This window comes from Urocampus carinirostris, chromosome 16 (genome assembly GCF_059441175.1).
Source record: "Urocampus carinirostris isolate Australia breed hairy pipefish chromosome 16, RoL_Ucar_1.0, whole genome shotgun sequence".
NCBI classification, from domain to species: domain Eukaryota; kingdom Metazoa; phylum Chordata; class Actinopteri; order Syngnathiformes; family Syngnathidae; genus Urocampus; species Urocampus carinirostris.
Genome location: NC_142364.1, coordinates 2,458,524 through 2,484,055, shown reverse-complemented (window position 1 = coordinate 2,484,055; position 25,532 = coordinate 2,458,524). Strand labels below are relative to the sequence as shown.

Sequence of the window (25,532 nt, the reverse complement as noted above, 5' to 3'; positions counted from 1 at the left end):
CGATTCCCCCCTTATCCGTGAATCCCCTTAATAGTCCAGACGGAATGCTCTTCTCGGAGCGTCGGGAGGGTTTTTGCTCTCCTTTCAAAAAGTGCGACTCGCATCGAGTAGAGCAAGTTGGTACAACCGGAAAGAGAAGGTTTTGATTCGCGCCTAAACAACAGTATATCCTATCATAAAAAAGAAATGAATGCTATATACCTGCAAAAGATTCCTAGCACCTTGTTCCAAACGGAAGAACAGCTTCACAGTCTTGTTCCACAAACAGACTGAGGAGATCATTTCTTCCTCATGCCATGAGGCTCTTTAACTCCACCCACAATAAGCCCACAATAAACCCCACCCCCACTTTTGCATATGACATTCTTCATTTATCTTAAACACAATTGAGTCATTCTATCGATATTGTTTTTGTCTTTTATCAGCCTATTTGGTATCGGGTCGTCGGAAAGTAAGCGATCCAGGTGCATGACTTATGTACTGTAGCATTCAGATGTGATTATCGGTGACATTTTGAACAACTGTACTCGGGTTGTGTCGCAGGTGTACGCAGTAATGCTACAACAAAGAGCTAATTGGTGTCAACAGCCAAACCTTTTTTCCCCGTCCAAAAATGGCTATGCGACGTAAACAATTTGAAAAGGTTTCAGACAAGGTTTAAGTGCCATGAGTAAAGAAAATAGGTGGGCGGTACCTCAGTGGGAAGACTCTGATTGGCTCCGTTTTCCAGCAGGAACTTGACCACTTCCAGGTGATTTTCTTGGGCGGCCATGTAAAGAGGACTGAAACCTTTCTAGAGGGGAACACACATTCACATTCGCTCCTGTCACAGCCATAACCTGCTACCGTTAGTGACCATAAAACGTCCCTCCAGGAGGATTTTTGTGGTTTCCGGCGATAATTGTGAAATGTCGGTTTAGGGTGACATTGTCAGTGACTATGCTGCTTACCAGACCTCAACGGAGGAATTTGTTGTCGCCTACCGTGCTGCTTCCAACCGTCTACAAAGAAGATATTGTCAGTTACGCTACGCAGCGTGGGACCTGCCGTTCGAGGACGGGGGGGGGGGTCCCCGCACAGCTTACCAAACGCCACTTCAAGACAATGCTATCGGTTACCATGACACTTGAGGGTGATATGGTCGGTTCCGGTGACAATTGTGAAATGTCAGTTTTGGATGATATGGTCGCTTGCTATGCTGCTTATGAGACGTCAACAGAGGAATATGTAGTAGGTGACCGTGCCGCTTTGAACCGTCTAGAAAGATAACATTGTCAATTACAATGCAGCTTAAAGATCATTTGAAGAGAGTATTCCTGGTTATCGAGCTGCTCGTAAAAGTTCATTTGATTATGATAAAGATAATAGTCGGTTACAATGCAGCCTACGTCACGTCATTTGAGTATGACGTTGTGGATTCCTACGCCGCTTACCAAATGTCATTTCTGTCACCGCGCCTCTCGCGTAATGTCATTCGAGTATGATAGTGTCAGTTACGATGCTGTTTATGACATGACATTCGAGGGCGATCCCAGTACGACGTGGTCGGTTACGATGCGGTTTGTGACACGCGACCTCGGGAGCGACTCACGTGCGATTGGGCGTTGACGTCGGCTCCGTAACGGACCAGCTCGGCCACCACTTTCTCCTGTCCCGCCAATGCTGCGATGTGGAGAGCCGTGTTGCCTTTCTGGAGACGCGAGACGTCCGCGCTGTTATTATGAAGCCGGCGTTGGAAAAAAAAGGGAGCGTACCTTGGTGGTGGCTTCCGGTTCGATGCCCGAGTGGAGAAGTTCCAGCACCATTTTGACGTGACCTTCTTTGGAGGCCAGATGGAGGCCGTTCAGACCGTTCTTCAACAAGAAAAATAGCATCGTCTCCGGAGTCTTGACAAACGGGCGCAATCACACTGTAATAATGCGATTATTCATCCGGATTAACGGAATCCGCTGATTAATGAAGTCGTTCGTCTCTCGCGAGGAATTTGTACGGCGACGAGGTGAAAGAGACCGAAGACGTTAATGTGAAATCATGAATCATTCATGGACGCCGCTTTACACAAAGGTGAAGCATCTTGAATTTTTCATTCCCTTTTCTTTCTTTCTCATGAGTCCTGTCGAGAGTCTCGCACAGTAGAAATTCCCCCCAAAAAGGAATACTGTAAAATTGAGACTGTAAGCCGCAACTTTTGTCCCAAGCTTAAACCCTGCTAACGCGAGCATGCGGCCAATGCATGGATTTTTTTCTAACGGCCGCCAGAGGGCGCCAGAGCGCTAAAGGTAAGAGTGAGACAGATGGAATATACGTGTCCAGGAAGGTTGGTCGGTCGGTTGTATCCCTTAAGCACACAGGTGGTAGGTTGTGTCTTGGACAAGTACAGCCTGGTGGCGCCATCCCTCTCCGGGCCAAGAAATGTTTCCACCCGGCTTCGAACCGGGGACCTATTGCACGTTAGGCCAATGTGCTAACCACTGTCGAGGAAGAATGTAACTTGGCTCTTGCGTGAATGAAACTCACAATGAACAGACCCTCGTGGAAAAGGGAAGGCTAACAACCGTACTCGGAATCATTTTAATCATCGTAAACGGGAATCGTCCGGCCGGACCGGTGGATTACAAGAAGCCACGTTCAAGCGAGCAGAAATGTCCATTTATCCGTAGGTATTATGGCGTCTTTTGGAGTCGATATTTGACACGCTCGGATTCTCTGGCTCGTCCTTGAGGTAAGGCAGCCATTTTTGCCAGCATTCAAGTCATTTGAAGACGGTCAGGGGACGTCTCGGTGAGTTACCTCGGCTTTATCATTTTCGGGTATCTTGTTTAAACCGACGGTGATGTTTCTAATATGAGTCCATTTTGAAACGGTCATCGAAGAGTTTGCATTTTCCAATAATATGTGACGTGACCCAGACTGCTGACACGTATCGTTTATCCAAAGTACATTAAGGTACCAGAAGTGATAACTCTTTCCGTGTACCGTCCTTCTTTGTATATATGTCATGTTTCAATGTGGGCACATGCGACTTATGTATGTACAAAACTGTTTTTCTTCTAAAAATGCACTGGGTGCGGCTTATAATCAGGTGCTCCTTGTAGTCCCAATTTCACGCTGCTCGTCTTGTATATCTATAGAACGAGTTGCAATTTTTAATTTCCATTTATAATGATATATTCTTAATTTTTCCAAAATTATTTTCCATGTTCTGTTTTAAATGGTATTCATTAATTAATCTAATTTCTATTTTATTTTAGAAATGAATAAAACAAATCAATTCATTCAATGAATTGAATGAATACTTCATAAATTGAATGAATACAGTATTGAACAATAGATAAAGTAATGTACTAAACGTATGCATTTTTATTTGGAATAAAAGTAGTTCACTGCCACTGACGACTAAAGGTGTCAAGTGGAGTAAATGAGCGACCGTTATGTAAGGTTCATGCACCTTTTTTCAGAACTCAATTCAAGCACTTTTGAGGACATTCAAAGCCAATTTTCCAAATCTTTAAATACCATTTAAAAGAAGTGTGAATCGTGGATTCTGCAGAATCACAGATATATCTGCCATTTTTAATCTTCGCTATCTGGCCCATAATAAATGTCCAAAGTTGATACGTTATCCTTGAACTAATAGACATTTGGTAGTGGCCTGTTAAGGTGTGGTATGCACCCGTCACGTAGGGGGCGACGACGCCGCCGCTTCATAGGACAATGCTGTCTTAACTCATGCCGACTGCCGTTTATCGCGAGGGAAGAATAAATCCAATGGCAAAGTGAAGCATTTGAAAGCAGACTTGCGGCGGCAACAATTTCAAGCGTTTACAAGTCCACGGTTCACAGATCCTTTAAGCGGCTGGATCGACGGGACACCGCCGAGGACGCGACTCTGGACAGTCTTCTCCACTGTTGACCGTCGCTGGCCTGTTCTTGGCGCGTGGCAAATTTGGCACCAGTCCATTCCTTGATGTTGTGGGCCCAGTTCTTCTTCTGCCCCTTTGGACTGTGACCTGGAGACTGATCTTGGCCAGTCCTGTTGATCTTGTGACATGACCGCTGCAGTATTCCTAGGGTCCTCCGGTGGTTTGGTGTGTCACATGGGCTAAGTCGCCGATTCCTGTAGCAGGGGGTCTCCAAGGCCTGGACTTTCTTTGCCAGTTTTGCTCTGAGGGTCCATGTCTCGCAAGCAGAGAGAAAGAGGAAAGTAACCGGCGCTTGCGTGAGTCTGATTCTTAATTTCACGGCTATATTCTTGTATTTCATCCAAATTTCATCAGCTTTTAAATCTTTGAAAACAGACTAAAATTCAAGCATTTTCATGGATTTCAAGCACCCGTATGAACCCCGTGTAGCGTTCGTTGGTACGAGTTTATTCGGCTTCTTTTGGGTTTTAAGGACTAATTCAAGTGTACCTTTGCAGGCCAAAGAGACGATTGCCGATTGGCTCTTACATCCGGAACTAAAAGACTATCGGGCAAATCTGCTAATGACACGGCACTTTTGGGAAACAACTCACTTGATTGGCTATATTGATGTCGATTCCATTTTTGATGTGGTCGAGAGCTTTGTCCAGGTTGCCCGATCGAGCGGCTCGGAGAAAGCTGGTCGCCGTGTCCGCCTGCAAAACAAAATCGTTTCAAAGCTATACCGTAATCCATCGATTGCCACGATTGTCAAAACCCGCAAAATAAAAACATTTATTTATTCATCAGATACTTTATTAAACATTAAATCAGGAGAGGAACAGCCTTCACAGATATATCATAAAGATTCAAATCACCAACGTCTTAGCTTGTAATCAAAAGATGGACAATTTGCCTTTTTGTGCCGAGTCATGATTTCATGGCCTGTTTGGTGAAATCGAGCCCGTTTGGCGTCTGGAGAACTTCATTTTGTTAAAGCTCCGGCGCCTTAGGAGGAACTCTCGTAGCACGTTCCCGCGGTCGATGACGTCACGAGGCATTTTAAGCGGAGGCTGGCTCTCTTACCTGGGCTCAGAACTCCCGAGAGTCACGCTCGTGCCGAGCGCTAAAGTGTGCTAAAACCTAGCCCGAAGAAAAAAAGGTGCGAGAGCCCGCCTGCCGGATCCCTCTCAAAGTTTTCGTACCCGCAAGGAAAGAAACAGAACTGCCGTTTTTGGTCCTTGGGTCACAGGCTTGGAAAAGACCATTGAAAATCTCTGCTCACTCGCTTTGATGGCTATGTTAACTTTCACTCAAGGGTGACCACGATCCATTATCCCTAATCCCATATTACTGCGAGCTTGGACCGGCAGAAGATTCTTTTGTCAGGAGGTGTAAAATTTTGGCTCACCGAAAATAAAATGCACGGTTGAGGCTGAGATCCATTATCCCCGGACATCTATTTCAGAGAGGAGGGGCTCTCAAGCAATAAACGAAGGATCACAGTCAAAAATGAGGAAACGTACCTAACGAATCTTTGAAAAGTAGGTGAATCGCGACACGATCCGAATATTGCGCTAACGACGAGCGCATACTCTGAGCTCGCAATTCCGTAGGTTAGAGTGTAACTTTGGTCAGATCCGTTCACAAATCCATCCAGGAAAGTGGAAGGGATCGATGTGGAGATGAAGTCAGCGTCCCGGGAATGAGGAATCGATAGTCGGGCTCCACGGAGCGGCAGATGCTCAACTTTGAACGCGCAAGACGGCTTCCTACCGCGCAGAAGGAAAAAAAGCCTTTGCGTGTTGTATCGGGTGTCACGCGGACATTTTGACGACAATGTTTTATGACAACGGGCTGAAATTTCAAAGCTTCAGCAAAGGGGGTCGCGACCGCAATCGGACATTATTACTTTAAATCAGTATTCGGGAACAACAAAGCAACTGGAAACCAAGCACAAGCACAGAATTTCTCTTGAAAGCGAACACGATTGCTCCATAGGCCTTTTATTTCCCTTGAAATGTGTTCAGTAACAGCAAAGTCACTGATCAAGCTAAACACACGGTTACATATTTTTCATTAAAATAAATTGTCTTCCCTTAACTCATAAATAAATAGGTCACAGAGGCATGGAATGATCGTTTAAAATCTTCCGTTTCTTTTGAATACAAAAACCATTGGAATATACAATACTGTGAAAAAGTATTTGCTCCCTTACTGAATTCTGTGTTTTTCGCATATTTTTCCCTCCCAAAGGTTAGGGTTAGAAAACCCAAGGAAATGCAAAATGCATTTTTTGAAATGTTGATTCCATTTATTAAGGCACCAAAACAAATGCAAACCTATCTGGCCAAACGGGAAAAAGTTTTGGCCATCCACCTTGTTGATTTAAAAGTAACTGTGACCATGCACAGTTTTGGGAAAGCTGATCCTACAATCCCACAGGCCACAGCCAAAATGGATTGCTGCTACTACCGGAGTAGAATCAAGAAATGAATTCAAATGAATCTGTTAGACAAAATAAAGTGGCATAGAAAATCTAAAGAACAAAACTAACATGCCTTGATCCAGATCAATTCCAGAAGAAATTGGAAAAAGATCACGAGTCCATTTCCAAGGCTGTAGGACTGTAGCGAACCACCGGAGAAGACTGGGAACAGTGGCAAACCTTCCCAGGAGTGGTCACCCGACTAAGATGACCGCTAAGACGGCTCATCCGGGACAAGACGAAACAACCTCCAAAGAACTGCAAGCTTCGCTGGCCTCAGAGAAGGTCAGTGTTCAGGACTCCACTATAAAAAACAACTGACCAAAATGGCATCCGTAAGACTTCTCAGGCGAAAATCACTTCCGTCACTCAAAACACGGTCGTCTCACATTTGCCAAAACGCATCTCGATTATCCTCGAGACTTTTGGAGAAATGTTGGAAGGAGTACAGCCTGTTACATCTGGCTTTAAAATGGCACAGCATTTGATAAAAAGAACACGACGCAAACAGGAAGAGCATAGTGGTGGCATTGTGATGATCTGGGGGTGCTTTGCTGCCTCAGGACCAGGACAACTTGCCGCGGTTGACGGAATCGTGAATTTTGGTCTTTACATAGAAGATCCTGAAGGAGAACCTCCAGCCATCACTTGGTGCCCTCCAACTCAAGCGCGCTTGGCTCATGCAACAGGCCAACAATCTCAAACACTGGCGAGTCCACCTCTGAATGGTCAAATTGACCCAAAAGGAAGGTTCTGGACGGGTGGTAGGGGCAGCATTTCCTTTGGTGTCTTGGAAAAGTACAGCCTGGTGGCGCCCGTCCCTCTCCTATGTTTCCACACGGGAGTTAGCAAAAAAAAACCTTAATTAAGACCCAAGGTCATGAAAACACTTAAAAAGTATACCAAAAAAATAGAAAAATCAAGAACAAAGTCTCAAGTTAAGTCAAAAGCCAAAGAACGAAAATTGGGTTTTAGACGACTTTTTCATTTAGGCCCAGATAGCTTTTGATTTTTTGGGGGGCAATCAATTGTATTCGCTCGGGTCGTCTCCGCCCGATATAATGGAGTCGATGATCCGAAACCTCGGCGAGCGATAACTACGGGTTAAAAACACAGAATCCGGGAAGGGGAGAAAGACTTTTTGACAGTACCGTGGATCCGTTCCCAGTCCGGAACGGCTTCCGAATGAGCAAAAGGAAAAGGACGGGGAGACGGATCAAAAGCGGGACCTTCGCGTTGTCTCTCTGTCGCCTGAGCCGAGCGTCTGAAATATTGATAGGCCGTGTCGGGCCGCCGCTTTGCCAGCGAGCCGGAACAATCGGGAGCTACTTTATCATGTATCAAATACATTTTCAAGTGACAGTGCGTAAATGTAGCTTACGCTTGTGCATTCCGAGCAGAAGCGCTACGGAAGACCGAAGGATAGCACTTTGCTAAACGCGTTCTTCTCGGGCCTCGTTTAAATCCACAACCAAGAAGACGGACGCTCGAGCTCGATTAACGCCTGTGGGAGCAGAGGCATGACGCACTGACACTCTCTCACTCTTTTTGCGGCATTTTTTTTGACAAAGTTCGCTTCACGTCCGACCGATGAGTTGTTTAACGAGAAAACGTATTTGTTTTAATCTTAAGCACGTTAAAGCAACAACACTGAAAATACAAGGAAGCCACTAAATTCCAAACACGCAGTTAGCAGGCTAAAGTTCCACAACAAAGCTATTAAAGCAGTGAATGTATGATAAGTTCGGAGGATGGATTGGGACGTCATCCGCTCCGCTGTTGCTTAACTACAAACACTGCACCCCGAGGCCATCCTGTTCATCTGTTCATAAACAACAAAAGGATACTGCTGGAAGTGTGAATTTCCCTGCGGGGATGAATAACGTATCTATCTATATATATGTATAAATATATATTACACACACATATATAAAGCTTTGTACTGTACTGCATTTCTTTAGCCTTACGTATTGTTTCTTTTATACTATATTTATGAACATGAGTTGAATACTATTAGACGTCCAGTGAAGTTACAGTTGATTTTAACGGGGGTTTGGTTGCGTTCGATGACCTTGAAATCGATGAATTAAGATCCTTCGATTTACCAGCGTTTTAATAATCGGTTCATGCCGTAGGTAGAGCTACCACTTACAGTCTATCCTCAGAGTATTATCAGGCGCACTTTGGAATTTCTGGCCAATTTGGGTTTTTTAGGCACACGGCAGAAAATACGGTCTTCTCGTTCCAGGTCCGAAATCGTCAATTTTGAGAGATGAATTCAGAAAAATGAAAGAGAGTGATCGAGATGATTCCACGTGATAAAAAACTGAAGTTTGGGAGTGGTGAGTTATGATGTTACACGCTTCACTCGATTGCATAATTCATGACACTCCCTTTTCAATTTCTTAAGCACAATTTCGTTTTGAATGTTAAATTATTTCGGGGGCTTTTCTATTTTCCCGGGCTTCTTTTTGGATCCCAGCGGTAATACGGGAGGTGGCGGGTCCAGCACACAGTATATGATGTTTTTGTTCCTAGCGGGGTCTCCCGCCTTCCTCCTAACCTTTCAATATTCATGAGCGCTGCAGAAATGCTGGCCGCGAGGCATGCCGGGTAGCAAAATAGCTCAGAGCTTCTTCCAGTCACGTCATCACTCTGGTGCCGACATTCAGGGGCAACCGTGAATGTTATTTCAAATATCCATTCAATCTTACGGGATGGATCAGATATTTTGACAACGCACGGACGCGGACTAAGCGAGGCTCGTGCGCGCAGCGCTAAAGTTAAGCGCTAATATGACGGAAGTGAGCGTTCAGCATGAGGAGTGACGGACAGGGAAGAAGAAAGGGAACGACGGGAAGGACAAAAGGAAGAGACCTTGAGGGACATCTGAGTTGAAGTGAAAGCAAATGTCCCGGAAAGAGATGACCTCCCGGGCGGGGCCTCTCTACCGGTCAACTCCGATACCGTATAAGTGATGCGGCGATCTCCGTCCTTTTGAGAATGGCGTGGAGTGACGATGACATAGCAGAGATTTTTTTTCAAGAAAATCATTTCCTTCCATTTTCTAACCTCCTCCTTCATACCTTGTTTCCAGTCCTGATTCATACCAACCTACCTTCCTTCCCTCCTTTCCTCATTCATACCTTCCTTCCTTCCTTTCCTCGTTCCACCCCGCCTTCCCCATCGACTATTCAGGCCCGCCAGTGTTTATTTTAGCACGTGGCCCCCAGAGCTAAAATAAGTTTGACATCCTGATCCATCCCCATCAAGTGTAATTGTCAGGGATAAACATTGGGCATTAGGCTGTTCTACATCACGCTCGTGAAACAGACGACGTTTGCGCTATAAAATGGCGGGTCTTTAAAAGCTCTCCAAACTCAAAATAAAGCGCCCGTTCTCAACGTTCGAAGAGTCAGAAATCTGTCCATATTCACGCCAATACTTAAGGCCTAAATTGTTAGTGTCGAAACTACAAACTCACCTGAACAATAAAGAAAATGTGTGTTGAAATGAGGCTGCCGAAGCACTCTCGATGTCTCCATTTATTGATCCGATCGGGGCGAAAATGACTCCGGCCACGTCAATGACTGGATTATGGAGCTCTTGCATAATAACCGAGTATTTAAAGTGCAAGGCAAGAAACGTAAATTCTGCTCAAGTGTGTCAACTAGGCTGGTTTTGTGCTTTCATTTCCATGTTTTCCAATTTTCTTTTCAGAGCCATAATCCATGCTATAAGCCCACAGTTTTTATTTGAGCAAACGTTGCAAAAGAGGTCATTTAGGCAATATTAGGCGCACCATCAAAAATACACTTTTGTCTTTTGACAAGAGGTACTGGTTTATGAGGCGCATGGAATTCAAACGACAGTGAGGGCTACGCTTTCATAACGGATAAATACTTTTCAATGAAAATCATTGATTTCATGCGACATTACAAACTGGTTTCACCACTAAAATCCACCATTTCCTTCATAAACGGTTACTGTGCTCCTTAATCCCCCAAAAAGCTGTAACCAATGAACAGATCTAAGATTTTTGTGACGCGATTTTCATTCGGACAAACTCGTTTGCTGCGGCGACTTCAGTAGATGCCGAGCAGAGGTTGAAAAACAAAAACTCATGCCATCTTCGATGATTGCGTTATCAGGTCGGCTTTGAAGCGCACGGCTAATGAGGTTACATCGTTCCGATCGCTGCCTTGAGCCGTTTTTGTGGCCGTGCGCCAACCCGTATCACTTTTCCTCTCCTTTAATGCTTCTTAGTAACGAACGCCGTTCGCTCATCCGGACTTTGCTAATGAGATGTGATGAATCGTTAGCGCTAGCGATATCCTGAATGTAGGTCCACGATGTCAGTTGGAGATGTGTTTTCACCAAATTTTCTTCACAGATATGATACCCCAAACTTGTAGTAGATAGCCCGGGCAACGAGCTAAACCTGGTACAATATAAGGACGCATGTAATAGCCTTGCCAAGCGGTATACATGAGTGGCTAGAGAATAAAAAAGTGGAAAAATAACGGTAGAAGATGCCTGAATCATGGATGCCTGCGATGTTCTCCTGCTTGTGGAAAGCCAGTGAACTGAAGGAGGAAACGGGAGAGGCTAAATGTCACAATCACGGCGAGCTATACCCTGCGGCCGAGTGGCTGACGTGTGTGGCTAGAAAGTGAAATTGTCAAAAATGAGCCAAAGATGGTGAATCACAAGTGACACTAAAGGACAAAGCAGGAGTAGCTTACATTAACAATCATGGCTGGCGGTAAACCATAGCCTGCAGCCAACATGAGTGGCCAAAGAGGGAAACAGTGGAGAAATAAGCAGAAGATGCCTGAATCATGGGACTCAGCAACGCATACATAACCAGGCAAGTGACACTGAAGGAGGAAGCAGGAGCAGCCAACAAGAACAATAACCGGCCATAACCTTGAGCCAAATGGTTAAAGTGAACGGCTAGGGAAGAGAAGAGTGGATGGAAAACCTCCGAAAAATCTTGGGACTCGGGCACATTCGGGCATTTGGGGCTCAGCTGTGTGCGATAAGTGGCTGCTAAAAGTGCCTGAAATCATGGTTCTGAAATTGTAGGGGGGTTTTCCCTCATTATTTGAAACAAGAGTGTTTTATTTCAATAGAATGAAATATTTGTACACCAGTATGAGTCATTGTATAAAACAAACTGGTGCTTAAAAAAAAATCTGTATTTGACAGCACGTCTGGAAAAAAATTCAGTATGAACCCCAACGAACAGGCGCGGGGCATTCATTACGAAGACATTTTTGGACGAAACATAGCATTGTCATAAAATAGTTACATGTCCCTTTGAAAACACCGAATAGAGCATTTTGTCGCTCGTTTCAGGTCAAATCCCTACTTTCTAAGTCTAGCTGTGCCTTGAAGATCAAATCAAAAGCCTTCAAACCCGACTTGGAAACTGTCGTTGTGCTCTAAAACCCTAGTTTTAGATCAAACCCGAGTCGGACACTATAGCAGTGCTTTGGGATCAAAACCCTACTTTCCAACCCGAGTTGCGCTTTAAAACCTTAGTTTTAGGTCAAAACCCTACTTTTAAAATCGGCAATACTCTGGAGCAAATCAACGGTGCGATGTCAGAAAGATAAGAGATGGAATGCAGAAAATCAAAGTCGAATTCCTTTTCTTGCCACCATGTTGACGCGATGACCAAAGGCACGCTTGCTTTCATAGAACCGAGAATCAGATTTTAGTCCAAACTTGCAGCCAAAATGTGGAATTTTAAAATATAGTAAGGCTCGGACTACATTCCGGGAATCGGATCCGGGGACTCATCACCAGATGGAGTAAAACAGACATTGCGCGGACATCGCGTGCCGAGCGAAATGCAAGGCCGGCAGGCAAATACCAAGCCTTGCAGTTTTTTGTCACAGCGGGTGCCGCTCGGGTCCCGTCGCTTCGACCTTGGCGTGGTCCTGCCCTCCCCCCTTCTCTCAAAACTTTATCTTCACAAAAAATGGCGAGAAGCGGAATCGATATTTGTGAGGCTATCGCGGCCTTACTGAAGGTCGCACGAATACGGGGATCATCGTTTCTTTGTGTTAGAAAATGGGGCTAACCTGTCACAATAAAAATGTTAAAAACTAAATGGTATCTAAATCCAAACCTCAGATGTTGAAATGTAAATGCTCTGCATTTATTTAGTGCTTTTCAAGAGCTCCCAGCACTTTACAATGTGTTTCACACTTTTCCCTTTTACATCCAAGCTTAAAACACACTTCTATTCTATAGCATATGAATCACCTAGATTTTATGTTGACAATATCTGTGCATTATTTGCCCTCCTGTAGGTTTTAGATCAGGGGATGCTGTCATAATTCTCTGTAATAATAGTCTTTGATCTGTGGAGCCCTTTGAGACTCTTTATCAAGGGCCAAACAAATAAACACGACTTGACTACACACTAACTAAGCGAGAGAAGCGTCAGCCATGCAAGGCAACTACCTGCCATCGGGGGCATTAGGGCTTCAGTGTCTTGCCCAAGGACACCTCGTCATATAACACGGAGGAATCGAACCTGCGACCTCTTGATCCCAAGACGAGCGCTCCACCTCCTGAGCTAATGCCGCCCTATGTTGGCTCCCATATGAGGGTTCACATGAAATCAGTTGGTTACAGTTTCCGTATTCTAGATAAGAAATGCTGAGACGACAGAATTGGAATTTGTTACGCAGATAATGATAACCACAATTGATTTCAGGTATCGTGTTCATTCCAAATTCAAATTGTGTTTTCCCTTCTCCTCGTTTCCAGTCAAAACCCTTCTTTGAAACCCTATTTGTAAAACCATAGAAGCGTTTGAAAACATCAGTTTCAGGCGAAAGCCCCTTCTTTCAAACTCGAGTAGGAAACCATGGCAGCGCTTTTAAACCCTAGTTTCAGGCCAAAACCCAACTTTCCATCCCTAGCTGGAAATCTTAGCGGCGTTTTAAAACCATTCTTTCTGGCCAAAAGCCGTTCCGTCAAACGCTAGTTCCAAACATTAGCTGCACTTTAATACCATTAAAGCCCTTCTTCCAAACCCTAGCTGAGCTTTTAAACCCTAGTTTTGGGCCTAAACCCTACTTTCAAACCCCCGGTTGGAAACACTAGCGACAGTTCAATACCATTTTTTTCAGGTCAAAACCCTTTTTTTTTTTTTTTAAAAACCCCTAGTTTCGGGCGCATTTTTGGGGTCTTAAAGAAGCGGAAGACAGAAGCGTCACGTCGCTCCACGACTTCGGTCAGGTTGCATAAAAGCGGAAGAAGGTCGGCGTGCCTCCGGCTTCGGAGAAGAACACACGCTATCCATTTGCCGCACTCAAACTGCATCGCGTTAAGTGCGTGACCCGAGAAGCTAGCGGAGTAGCCAAACATCCCACCGATGAGCGGAGTAGATTTTATCATCCGGACGTAGGAGTCGATGCCTTCCATTTACCCAGGTTAGGTTTTTGGACTGGACCCGGATAAAGCTTCACAGGATTGGTACAATTTCTCCAGTAGCCTTCAAAAAAAAATCCGGTGTGAATCATGGATCTTGCAGATCCACAAACATATCTGCCATTTCAAATCTCGTGCGTACATTTATCGAGGCGTAGCAGTCGTTTGCGCCGATATTGCTTTTCTGCCCGTATTAGATGATGGCTAAAAAAGCAACTTAGAGCAAAATGAGCTTTTGGGGGCGATTCATCATTTTTATCTTAAACACGAGTTTGTTCTTGACGGTGAATATTTAGGGTTGCGGATTGAACGGCCGGAAAGTGATCAAGGAAAAAAAAAAGGACATCAATGAATGAAACGACAAAGTACATCTACCTCTGTTCTAAATATAATTTTCCAGCAAGGACCAAACCGCCTCAGCACTTTTCCAGCTCTTAAAATAAGTCGGCGTACGGTCCGTCCGGCGTGACGAGGACGTTTCTCTTCAAACGGCACAGAGCGACCTTTGCGGGGGTGGATATTTCAAAATAAGAGGGAAAATGATCTGAAATGAAATGATCTGCATTTCTATAGCGCTTTTCAAGTCAATGACTTCCCAAAGCGCTTTACAATGTGCTTCACATTTCCCAATTGCGGCTGTGATCTGTGCAGCCATGTAAGGCGCTAACCTGCTTATTGGGGGTATTAGGGGTTCAGTGTCTTACCCAAGGACACTTCGACATGTAACACGGACAAGCCGGGATTCGAACTGGGATCCCTTAATCCTAAAACGATCGCTCTACCTCCTGAGCTAATGCCGTCCCGGGACAAGAGATGCCAATTTTTTTTTGGTTTAATTCTGACATTTTAAGGATTGGGTTTTGGTGTCTACTGGTTTTGTAACCAAGATTTTCTTTGGCATAAATTCCAATACTTGAAAAAACGTTGCTAAGACATTTTTGAATCGGACGGGAAATCGCCCGGTATCTTTACGAGCTACACGAAACCAGTTACTTACTACAGAGAATGAAATGCTACGTTCGACACCGTTGCTCTCTTGCCCTGAGGAAATGCTAAACAAGCACAATAAACACTTCAGCCATTAAAAACAGCTAACAATGACACTGAGTCGTAGCCCGCAGCAGAGTTGATTGACTAGAGAAGGAAACAGTGCAAGGGGGGTATAGCTGCACGAGTTAGCGGCCGGCAGTCGCATTTGGGACTCGGCTGTATGCGATAAGAGACCATAGACCGGGACAAGGAGGCTTCGAGAAACGGTCATTCGAGGCTGAGAACAGACAGTTTGGATGGGGCCCCACGGCCAAACCGACGTTGACATCCCTGAATTAACATGTCAACCGCAAGAGGGCGGTCCGAGACCACTTTCTGTTTCACAATGGCAGAACAGTTACTGTATGCAGTATCATTTCATTGTAACGATGCATTTCCAAGTGCATCCGCTGTATTTTAGGATATATCCTGGCCAATGAGGGGGTTTTGGGTTCGCCTTATGGTCTGGAAAAGATGGTTTTGTTACCGTAATACCGGGTGTTTGGCCATAGACTTCTATCCCATTCTATACGGTATTTTCACTTTGCGTAGAACAGATTCATGTTTTACCCCGGGGGTCTACTGTATGGCCATATCTAAGCACTTTTTAATCACTTTTAAAGTCAGTTTTCCAATTTCTTCAGTACCAGCAAAAGTCGGCGTGAATCATGTATTTAGCAGAGCCACAAATAGATCGGCCATTTACATTTTTAATCTTGGGTGCGTTTACCGAGACATATTAATTTTAGATCCTGAGTCCATTTCATATACAAATTGCTCTCCGTATAGATGTCGGGTATTCCATCCGTCATCCGAACCACTTATCCTCAGTAGGGTCGCGGGGGAGCTGGAGCCCATCCCGACTGTCTGGACGTTCTTTCCATTACAATTTACCAGTGGGAACCGCTACAGGAGTTTTTTGCACGGCCCGTGTCGATAATTAAAATGGAACGCCTGCACTAATACGCGTTAGAAAGTGGCCGGTTCAGGCGCAGCACGCACCTGTCCCGTAGAGGGCGATGATGCCGCTTCATAACTCATGGCAGCAGAGCCACCAGAGGGCCTTGTGTAGAAGGGACTTTTTGAGAATGACGGCAACAATTTGAAGCGTTTGCAAGCCCTTTTAAATGGTTGAGACATTTGGAAGGATTTCAAGCAGCCGTAAGAGCCCCGCTTTTTCGACAGGAACCACGACGAACAGTCGGGGTAACGAGCGAGGTCGAGTACATCTCGAAGCTCGGCGAGAAATACCGTCCCGTGGCGTCTCACCGCGAGCCTTCGTAGCCAAGGTGCGGATTCAAGAAACGGAGACGCGATGGAGGCCGGACGGCCGACTCCCGATACCCGGCGCTTCCTCCCGGGGGAGCTTACCTTGCGGCGTCGGTCCCTGGAGCGGTTCCTCTTTTTGATCTTCTCTTCTTCCTTTTCCCGCTGCTCCTGGGCGGCGGCCTCGGCGAGGTCCTTGGTTTTGCGGAGCTGCTTGGCGGCTTGCGCCATGCTGCCGCCGCCGATGCTACGCTGCCGTCGATGACGATGACGCCGCTACCGGCCGCGTCCCCCACCCCCGAACCTCCCTCTTAGATCGCGACTCCCTTCAGCTCTCCTCCATCGCACGCTCGCTCCCTCCTTCCAAGCGCAGAGTGATTAGGGGTGCCGATGCCGCTACCGGTGGGTCCCCCGCCTCCGAACCGCTCGACCACCCTCCCCGAAGCCCCCTCCTCGATGAGCTCCCCCCCTGCTCACCTCTGCCGCATGCGCCGCACGCGCGCTCCGTTCTCCTTATTTCGAGAAAAGGCCGAGGCTAGCGGTGGCGATGCGCTAGGATGGCACATCCCCTCCCCCCCTTTTCCTCGCCCAGCAGTTTCTCCCTGCACGTCAAGTGCGGGGATCCTGCCTCGAACGCGGTCCGGAAGGGATGGAGCGTCCCCGATTGGAGTTTCCCCCTTTCATGGCACCTTTTGTCTGGTTGCAGGTATGCTGCAGAATGCCTCCACCCAGCCCTCCTGCCAGTGGCTTGATGGGAGCCTCCTCCCCGCCCTCCTGGAAACAGACGGAGGATAAGAATAGTCAGAGATGCCGGGGAAACGGTTTAAACATGTCATCGAAACACAAATTTTTGGGGGGGATTCGATCGAATGGGTTTCGACCGTTCGGTCGCTTCTTCTAAGATACATCGGTTTTCTTTCTTTTTCGCTGTCCGCTTTCTGTTGCGGGATGGTTTTTGGTTTGCATAACGTGGTGCAGCAGGAAATGGAAAAGCAGCAGAGAGCATATGGCTTTTGGGTTGGAATTCAGCACTGGTTTTTGGTCCATGTTTATTTCATTGACTAAAATAGGGAATGACTTATTCGATGCTGTCAAAGGATATTATACATTTGACTATAAAGGATTTTATACGATGAACTACAAAGTACATGTATTCGGTTCAATAAAGATATTCACTGACTGTTTCTATTGGAGGTACATTAGAAGGTTAGGCATCAGACGTATTTCTGATAACAGAATTCCTGTGAGTGCTGACGGAGAAGGCCGGACGTAGAAGGGCCGACGTCGGGGCGCCGCTGGTATGCGAAAATTGCGGAGCCCGGCCGACACGCCCTCATGCGAGGGGAAGACCAATAAAAGAAAGCTAACGATAACTACAGAGGACACATAGCCAATAGGATGTCTTTTCTCTGTTTGTGAACTGTATAAATGATCAGTTATTGACGGCTATAGTCGTTGTTGGCATTGATTTATTCATTTCTATTGACGTTTATAGTTTTTATTGGAATGGACTCCCTCGCTCATCGTCCCGAGGTGCGAATGAGTGAGTGAGTTGTCTGGTTCTGTGTGCCCTGCGACTGGCTGGCACATGCATTTCTTAGACAAGAAACTCTTCTTTTCTCTTATTTTGGGGGGTTTCGTTCCGCCCAGAACACGCCGAATGAGAATACGATTAAAGCAGATAGGCCCAATGGAAAATAAAGCATAAGGGCTCTTTGAACTCAGTTTGGCGTCATTAACGCATACTTATTAGGGAAAATATTCAACTTTTTACAAAACCCTCATAGTAGCAGTGACAAAACTCCACTAAATCATGAAACTAAAGGGTGATAAGCAGCCCGTCATTGGGAAAAATAAGTCCAAAGTATGATAGCTACACTAGAGCATGATGGCAGTCCCGGGAAATGTCTTTACTTGGCCCAAGGGTTGCGTCTGGGCTTCTGACACTTGTTTTTGCATCCTCTTATCTTTTTTTTTTCCAAATTCGTTTAAGATGAACACGGAGGCGCCTTGATTATTTCCCGTCAGCTTCCGGGACTCTTGAACCGTCTCTGGAGGATTCTCAAGGACGTTGACAAGACTTTGTTTTTCTGCAACCGCGGCAAATTTGCAAATCGAGTTTCGTGCTTAAATTGTAAAACTCTACTTGACATCTCGTCGTTTCGTCGTCTTTTATGTCGCGGAGCTCTTCATCTGGTTTTGTGGCGGCTGCCCACTGAAATGCCCGATTGAACTTATTATCCTACTAACCGAAACACAAAATCAATCTTGACTCAAGAAGAGTATCTTCTTTATTCCTTTATATTGTGTAAATTATAACCGTATCTTTTTTGTTCCTTTATTTTCTCTGTTTTTTTTTATCCTCACTGTTAAATGTGACACTGGAGTGCCACGCCCAATTTCGTTGTCACAATATGTTAAGCCCATTTTGTAACAATGACAATAAAGGTATATTCTATTCTATTCTAAAAGAGGAGTGCACTCAAGAAGAAAACATTTGTATTTTCCTCAAGAATGAACTTTCTTTTATTTAGCTTCCATCAATATTCTACACCGATTGTTTTGTTATCAAGCACTATAGCAATTCCTGAGCGAATAAGTCCTTGACAAATAAAGTTGGGTTTGATCCCTACGATAAACGTTGTGATGGCACCCTCTAGAGGCATTTATGAATGACTGTATTTTTTTAAAAAGCCGATGCACAGATACGAAAATTCCCGCTTTTCTCTGAATCCTTAAAAACGATCGTTTTCTTTCAACGACGTGCACCAATCCTGTCATCATAAAACGACCGTTTCCATTCCGTGCAAGTCTTAATGCACTGCAAAAAGAGTTGAGCTTCTATTTTTGGGTTCAATGTTATTTTAAGACACTCATTCGAGAGTCACTTGGGCTTGAAATCTTAAATACACTGTCCTTTCAAACACACGTGAAGAATATTACTAGAACAGTTTTTCCATCTTGGCAACATTGCTAAAATTCGCCCTACGCTGTCTCAGTCGGAGGCGGAGATTATAATTCACGCGTTTGTTGCCTCCCGTCTCGATGACTGTTATGCACTACTCTCCGGTCTCCCCAAGTCCAAAATCAAGAGCCTTCAGCTGGTACAAAATGCCGCAGCCAGGCTTTTCACTAAGACAAAGTTGGATCACATGACCCCGATTTAAGCTAACCTGCATTGGCTCCCTGTTCGCTTAAGATGTGATTTGAAGGTTCTATTGCTAATATACCAAATCATGCATGGACTTGCTCCCTCATATCTTTCAGATTGAATTTTCCCCCGTGTTCTGGTCCGGAGCCTTCGCTCTGAAAACGGTGGTCTACAAGTGATCCCAAGAGCCAAGACGAGATCTGCAGGTCGGAGAGCGTTCTCCATCCGGGCCCCGGGGCTGTGGAACGCTCTTCCCCTTGAGATTGGAGCTGCAATCTCAGTGGAAATGTTTCAATCTAAGCTTCAAACACACTTCTAATCTATAGATTATGAATGACCTATAATATAATGTTGGCAATATCTGTGTATGGCAACATCAATTTTGGCCTGGTCTTCCTGGAAAAGGGATGAGCTCCCGTGCATTCCCTTCTCAAGGTTTCTTCATTTTCCTCAAGTTGAGGTCTTTGAGTTTTCCCTCGTGTAGGTTTTAGATCAGGGGATGATGTCATAATAGTCCGTGGTTGGCAATAATCTGTGCAGCCTTTTGGGACTCCTGGTGACGAAGGGCCAAACAAACCAACGGGACTTGAAGAATTTTGCATTTCGACCTCGTCTCCTCGGGTCAAATTGACCTGCCGCAGTTGTTGAAACCTAGTCAAAAAGAAAATCCCTGAATCAAAATTTATTGAATTTGAAATGTTACGACTCTTTCTAGATTGCTCTCGACAGTAGAAAAAAATGAAATGTTTTGATTCACATTTCCATGTAAACTTAAAAAAAAAATGGTACAAAAGGTCCTTCAAATGAGGACAACACGAGCTTTGAATGAACAATTGTGGCACAAGTTTGTGTAGTAAAGGTGTAAAAGGCTGGGCATTACACCCCGTTATTAGTATCTCGTTTTGGAAATAGCTTACCAGGCATGGGTCATTGTGATTTCCTAGGGCCTGGGTGTCAAACTTATTTGAGCTTGGGGGCCACATGGTAGAAACAGCATTCTTACGGGGGCCGGACTGGTAGATTAAAGAGTAAAAAAGAGGGAAGGAAAAAGAGAAAAAAGATGGAGCCAAGTCTTGCTTATTTGTATAGCCCATTATCACAAGGAGTCTCAAAAGGCTGCACATAACACAGATGATTGCAAACTACAAACTATGAGAGAACGAAAGAGAAGGAGGAAAGAGAGAGAGGAAAAGAAAGGGGGGGGAAGCGAGAGAGCAAGACACAGACAAAAGAGGGACAGAGAGAGATAAAGAGACCAAGAAAAAGAGAGGATTAAAGAGAAAGGGCAAAATAGAGGAGGGAAAGGGAAAAAAACAAAGGGAAAATAGAGAAACCAATGATAGAAATAGACAAGGAGAGAAAGAAAAAAGAATAGAGAAAGGGAAACGAGAGAAAGGAAGTAGAAATAGCGAGAGAGGATAAATACAGCTCCAGTTGCTTTGTGAGTGATGCCTAACTTTAGCAACATCTAAAAGAAGTATCTAAAACTGCCGTTTATTTTTCTCTTGTGCTTCTCTGCGTTGTCTGGCAGGCTGGATTCAAAATGAATGGCGGGCCTGATCTGGCCCGCTGGCCCCACCTTTGACGTCCCTGTTTTAGGACATTGGATTTCTAACTGCCTGACAATCCGTTGACATGGTACGTTTCTTAATGTACGTGATCGACTGAATTGAAAATAGACTTTTAATGCTCATCCGCGCCATTTTGGCCTTTTTTGGACGAAGCAGACGTGTTATCAGTTGAATGAGCCGATTCGAAGTCAACTTCCAAAATCTGTTAAACTGCGGCTAACAAAATAGTGCCATAGTCATTACACAACAAGAAGAGGGTCATGACTTATTTTTGAATGCCATCTAAAACGCAAAACCTTCTTACTGCTGATTTCCGCCGGTGCCGCACTTGCGAGTCTCCACCAGCAGATGTCAGTCAAGTTCCGGTGCCCTGCAAAATAAAATACCCCAAAAGGGGAGGAGCCAGTCATCCCTGCAGGAATACATGACGCACTCAAAGCCGATTCATTTTGACACCATTTCAGAAATAAAGGCTTTCAAAATAATACAAAACATATTGCACGACAATAAAAGCTAACGACAAGAAATTAGCCGAGCAAAACAAATCAAAATCACAATGCGTGTATCTGGTAAATGAATCAAAGACTAAACGTAGAGATGAAAATATGTTGAAGTAAATGAATCCAACCCAAGTAGCGATAGATAAAAATGAAAAAAGCAAAATGTTGTTCATCTAACAAATAAGCATTGTGTTAGAATTACAAATCGTAACGCATTTTAATGAAGGCAAACAACAAGAGATGGAAATATTGTCAAATAAAATTACACACAAATGAATTAAATAGATGGAAGTCAATCAAATTGAAATCAAACGTATTAAAAAAACGTTTAACTCATCAAGAATGTTGTTCAAAATTCCAAAATTGCAATACATATGAATAAAGGCAAACGTGAAAAGGTGAGAGTGTTTTAAAAAGTACAGTGGAACCTGGGTTTTCCAACACCTCTCAGTTCGAACAAATCGGTTCTCGACCAAAAATTGAGAAATTCTTGCTTCGCTTTTTGTTCAAAAAAATCGGAGTTCGAACGCCGATAGGCTAGGGGGCGATGCTGAGCGGCGTACGGGTGTAGATGGCCACCACCCCACGTGATCGCGCACTTCTTTTTGCTTTCGTTTTTAATATCGGTGAACGGAGTGTTTTAAACCCTAATTATGCCCCGGAAGAAGGTCGGTGCAAGCAGCAAAGTTGCTAGAGGTGAAAAAAGAAGAGTAGTGCGTACAACTATTGCATTTAAGAAAGAAATAATAGCAAAATATGAAGAATGTGAGCAGCACAACGGCGCAGTGGTTAGCGCTTGTGCGGCACAGTTCATGTCATGGGAACCTGTCGTGGGTTCAAATCCAGCTCCAGACTTCCTGTGCGGAGTTTGTATGTTCTCCCCGTGCTTGCGTGGGTTTCCTCCAGGCACTCCGGTTTCCTCCCACGTTCCAAAAACATACATTTCAGGTAATTTGGCCGGTCCAAATTGTCCCTAGGTGTGAATGAGCGAGTGAGTTGTCTGTCCCTGTGTGCCCTGCGATTGGCTGGCAACCAGTTCAGGGTGTCCCCTGCCCACTGCCCGGAGATGGCTGGGATGGGCTCCAGCCCCCCCCGCGACCCTAATGAGGATAAGCGGTACGGCTAATGAGATGAGATGAAGAAGGTGTGCGAGTTTCCCTTCTTTCGAGGGAATAGAGCATGGCTTCTGCAGACCACCACAAAGGTAAGAAATCCTATTCATGATTCTTTTCTTTATCCTTTAACCGCTCACCACTTTTTGTGGAGACCCGGGTGCTAAATGACGTGTAAACGACCTGATTTTTTTAGTCGTACACGTTCACGTTAGCGTCATCTTTCGCACGGAAGATGACGCTAACGCGAACGTACGATTAGCCTGGGCTAGCTTCATGTTTACGTGCATGGTAAGCGTTCAGGGTGTTGGAGTGGATTCAAATGATTTGACATGACTTTTAATGGCAAAAACGATTTTCGGTGATCGACCAAATCGGTTTTCGAACAGGGTTCTGGAACGGATTATGGTCGAGAACCCAGGTTCCACTGTAATTCATTTAAAAAAAAGTTTTTTTTTTTTATGAAACAACAAACGAGATCTTCAAATAAGAATTGCAAAATATATTCAAAACAATAAAAGCAAATGTAAAGAGATGCAAATATTCCTTGAGGTTACAAAATAAATACGATTGAAAACATTACAATATTCAATTTGAAAATTGTAAATAAGGGAAATGAACCCTTTTTGCTTTTAATCAATAAAAATGTTGTAACAAAAATAAAAGCAAATATAAAGAAATGAGCATAGGGATGCATTTTATATTTAATTAAAACATTAAACACAGTGTAGTATTTGCTCACTGTATAGTGTAAGGTGACTGAAAATGAGTGCTACAAAGCACAAGGAATTGTTTCTTTTTCGCCAAGCATTTCACAAGGTTTTTGGTGTGTTCGGGTACCCTTGGTCAGATCCCTCTAAGTCAACCCCGCGTTATGTCAAATCAATACATATTTCTTGATACGCGAGTATTTTTTGTGATAATTCGTGTTATTTTGCATTTTAGTCAAATTGTTTGTTTTCCCAAAAGAATTAAGATTTCTACCACTAGGCGGCGCTTCAAAAAAACAAAAAAAAGATGGATATACAGTATTTTTATGACTGTGTGTGGAGTCAAGGTGAGACCTCTTGAGGTTTCCCTTTCAGGGGCAACAGAAGTCCTCGTGGCACCCTGGCGAATGAGGTTGGCAACTTCCGAGGTCAGTTCAAGGTCGACGGGCTCAGGTATCAAAAACCCGTCGACCCGCAAGGCCTTCTCTGCTGGCCTAATCACGCCCGAATCCTGCCATGTTAGTCAAAACGTATCCATCGATACTTATCAAATGGTTCCAAATGATCCGTCAACTTCCTTTCATTGCTCTCCTCCAGAGGTTTGTTTTCATCTTCAAGCATTTCATCGATATCGTTTCAGCCACGACTCGTTGCCATGCTCAGAAATCTAGCCGGAGGCCTTCACCATGAACGACGCAGGCCCTGAGGCATAACGTCATCGTCGGGTTATTTTTCCGTTTTCTGTCGTACCCGCCCTACAGAGATGAAAACCTCTTGCGACCCCCCCAAGTGAGAATGCCACAGCCCCCTTGTGTCGTGGAGGTGTAATTGCACTTTCTTCTAGGACAAAAAATAAAGAAACTTCCGAGGTCAGACGTACCCCCTTGACAGATCCTCGCGTTCCCCCAGGGGGCGCCGCCCCGCTCTTTGAGAAGCCGATCCGATTTCCTGTGTGCCAAGTCAGTGAAACGTCAGCGTCGTTTATGACTCCGATAGGCTAGGGGGCGGTAACGCACCAAAGTGATCGCGGCGACCGCGGTTTTATTTGAAGATGAGGCGGGCGAGCAAATATTTGATCAAAGATGATCGGAAAAGGATTTGATCGCAGATCGACCGTCACGCCGTTTGAGAAAAACTTTTCAAAAAAAGCTGAAAGGTCGGACAACTCTGACGAGCGGAAACCTTCATTTCGGGGACCTGATGAAAGCGCTAGAAGCAAAAGACAAAGAGAAACATGCGGGACGTCTTTCTCTGATTGCTGAGAAAAACAGATTGACATCAAGACTTGTCCACTCATAAGTAAAGAAAGGAGAACTGATTTTGTGTGCATATACAAAGGATTTCTGGGGAGTAAACTGCGGCCATATTCCTAATAAATAATACTGCGGTTTTATAAGGTCACGATGGATGCTTTTTTTTACAGGAGCTGCAGTAAAAGGTTTTATAGCCACAAAACAGTTTTGGAAGTTTGGATTGATTAAGACGATGGAGGCCAGAGTGCGGATTGGCCAAAATCCCAAAGTCGTCTCGGCGTCGAGCCGAGCTCGGCCGAGAGGAATTTTTGACGTCGAGGAAAAAAAAAACCCGTGGAGGGAGCGTCAACGTTCACATCCATCAGTCGTACTACTTCATTTTGCAAAATGATGGCTACTTTTTGTGCCACTCAGAAAATTGCTAAGCTCGCAAAACCGGACAGGGGTGCGCTCGAGGACGATCGTCCCTCATTGGCTTTCCGTTCTCTCAAATAGCTTTAATCCGCAGCGTGTAAAAGGGGTCTCCGACTCGATTGACTCGAGGGCCACCAGAGCCAGGGTCCGGGCTAGGTCGGGGATCAAGTGAGTTTTCCACGACAAACGTTTCACTCTTCTCAAATATCCCTAAACCGGGCCTGTCAAACATACAGGGCTTTGCCAAGTATTTGAGGCTTTTTTCAATCGAGTATCACGGTTGACAGTTGAGGGTTAGGGTTAGGGCAACTCTGGACAGTTTTCTCCACCGTTGCCGGTCTCTGACCCGCAAAGTTGGCATCAGTCCATTCCTCGATGTTGTGGGCCCAGTTCCTCTTCTGCCCCTTTGGACTCAGACCTGGAGACGATGATGAGTAACCTGGCGTCCAACGTGCCCTCCGGTGGTTTGGTTTGTGGCATGGGCTAAGTCGCCGATTCCTTTTAGCACGGCATCTCCGAGGCCTAGATTTTCCTTTCCAGTTTTGCTGTCAAAGTCCATGTCTCGCAAGCGGAGATGAAGAGCGAAGTCATCGGCGCTTGCTCTTCGATTTCTTTTCTATGCTCTCGTCCCTCCACAAGGGTTTAAAGTCTGGCAAGCGCGGCTGCGGTTTGACGGTTCCGAGC

General features: G+C 45.0%; 1 protein-coding gene across 7 annotated transcripts in view; it reads right to left on the bottom strand.

Moving 5' to 3' along the window:
- Nucleotides 1-16,846, bottom strand: part of LOC148349978 (uncharacterized) — a 66,789-nt gene extending 49,943 nt beyond the window's left edge. For all 7 annotated transcript variants that reach the window (XM_088319706.1, XM_088319703.1, XM_088319709.1 and 4 more), the window contains exons 1-5: nucleotides 16,243-16,846; nucleotides 4,517-4,618; nucleotides 1,755-1,853; nucleotides 1,592-1,690; nucleotides 695-793 (exon numbers count right to left, since the gene is read on the bottom strand). In XM_088319706.1, coding sequence (XP_088175832.1) covers nucleotides 695-793; nucleotides 1,592-1,690; nucleotides 1,755-1,853; nucleotides 4,517-4,618; nucleotides 16,243-16,368 — 525 coding nt within the window. In that variant the 5' untranslated portion in view covers nucleotides 16,369-16,846. The remainder of the gene's footprint in view (nucleotides 1-694; nucleotides 794-1,591; nucleotides 1,691-1,754; nucleotides 1,854-4,516; nucleotides 4,619-16,242) is intronic.
- Between the last annotated feature and the right edge of the window lie 8,686 nt (nucleotides 16,847-25,532).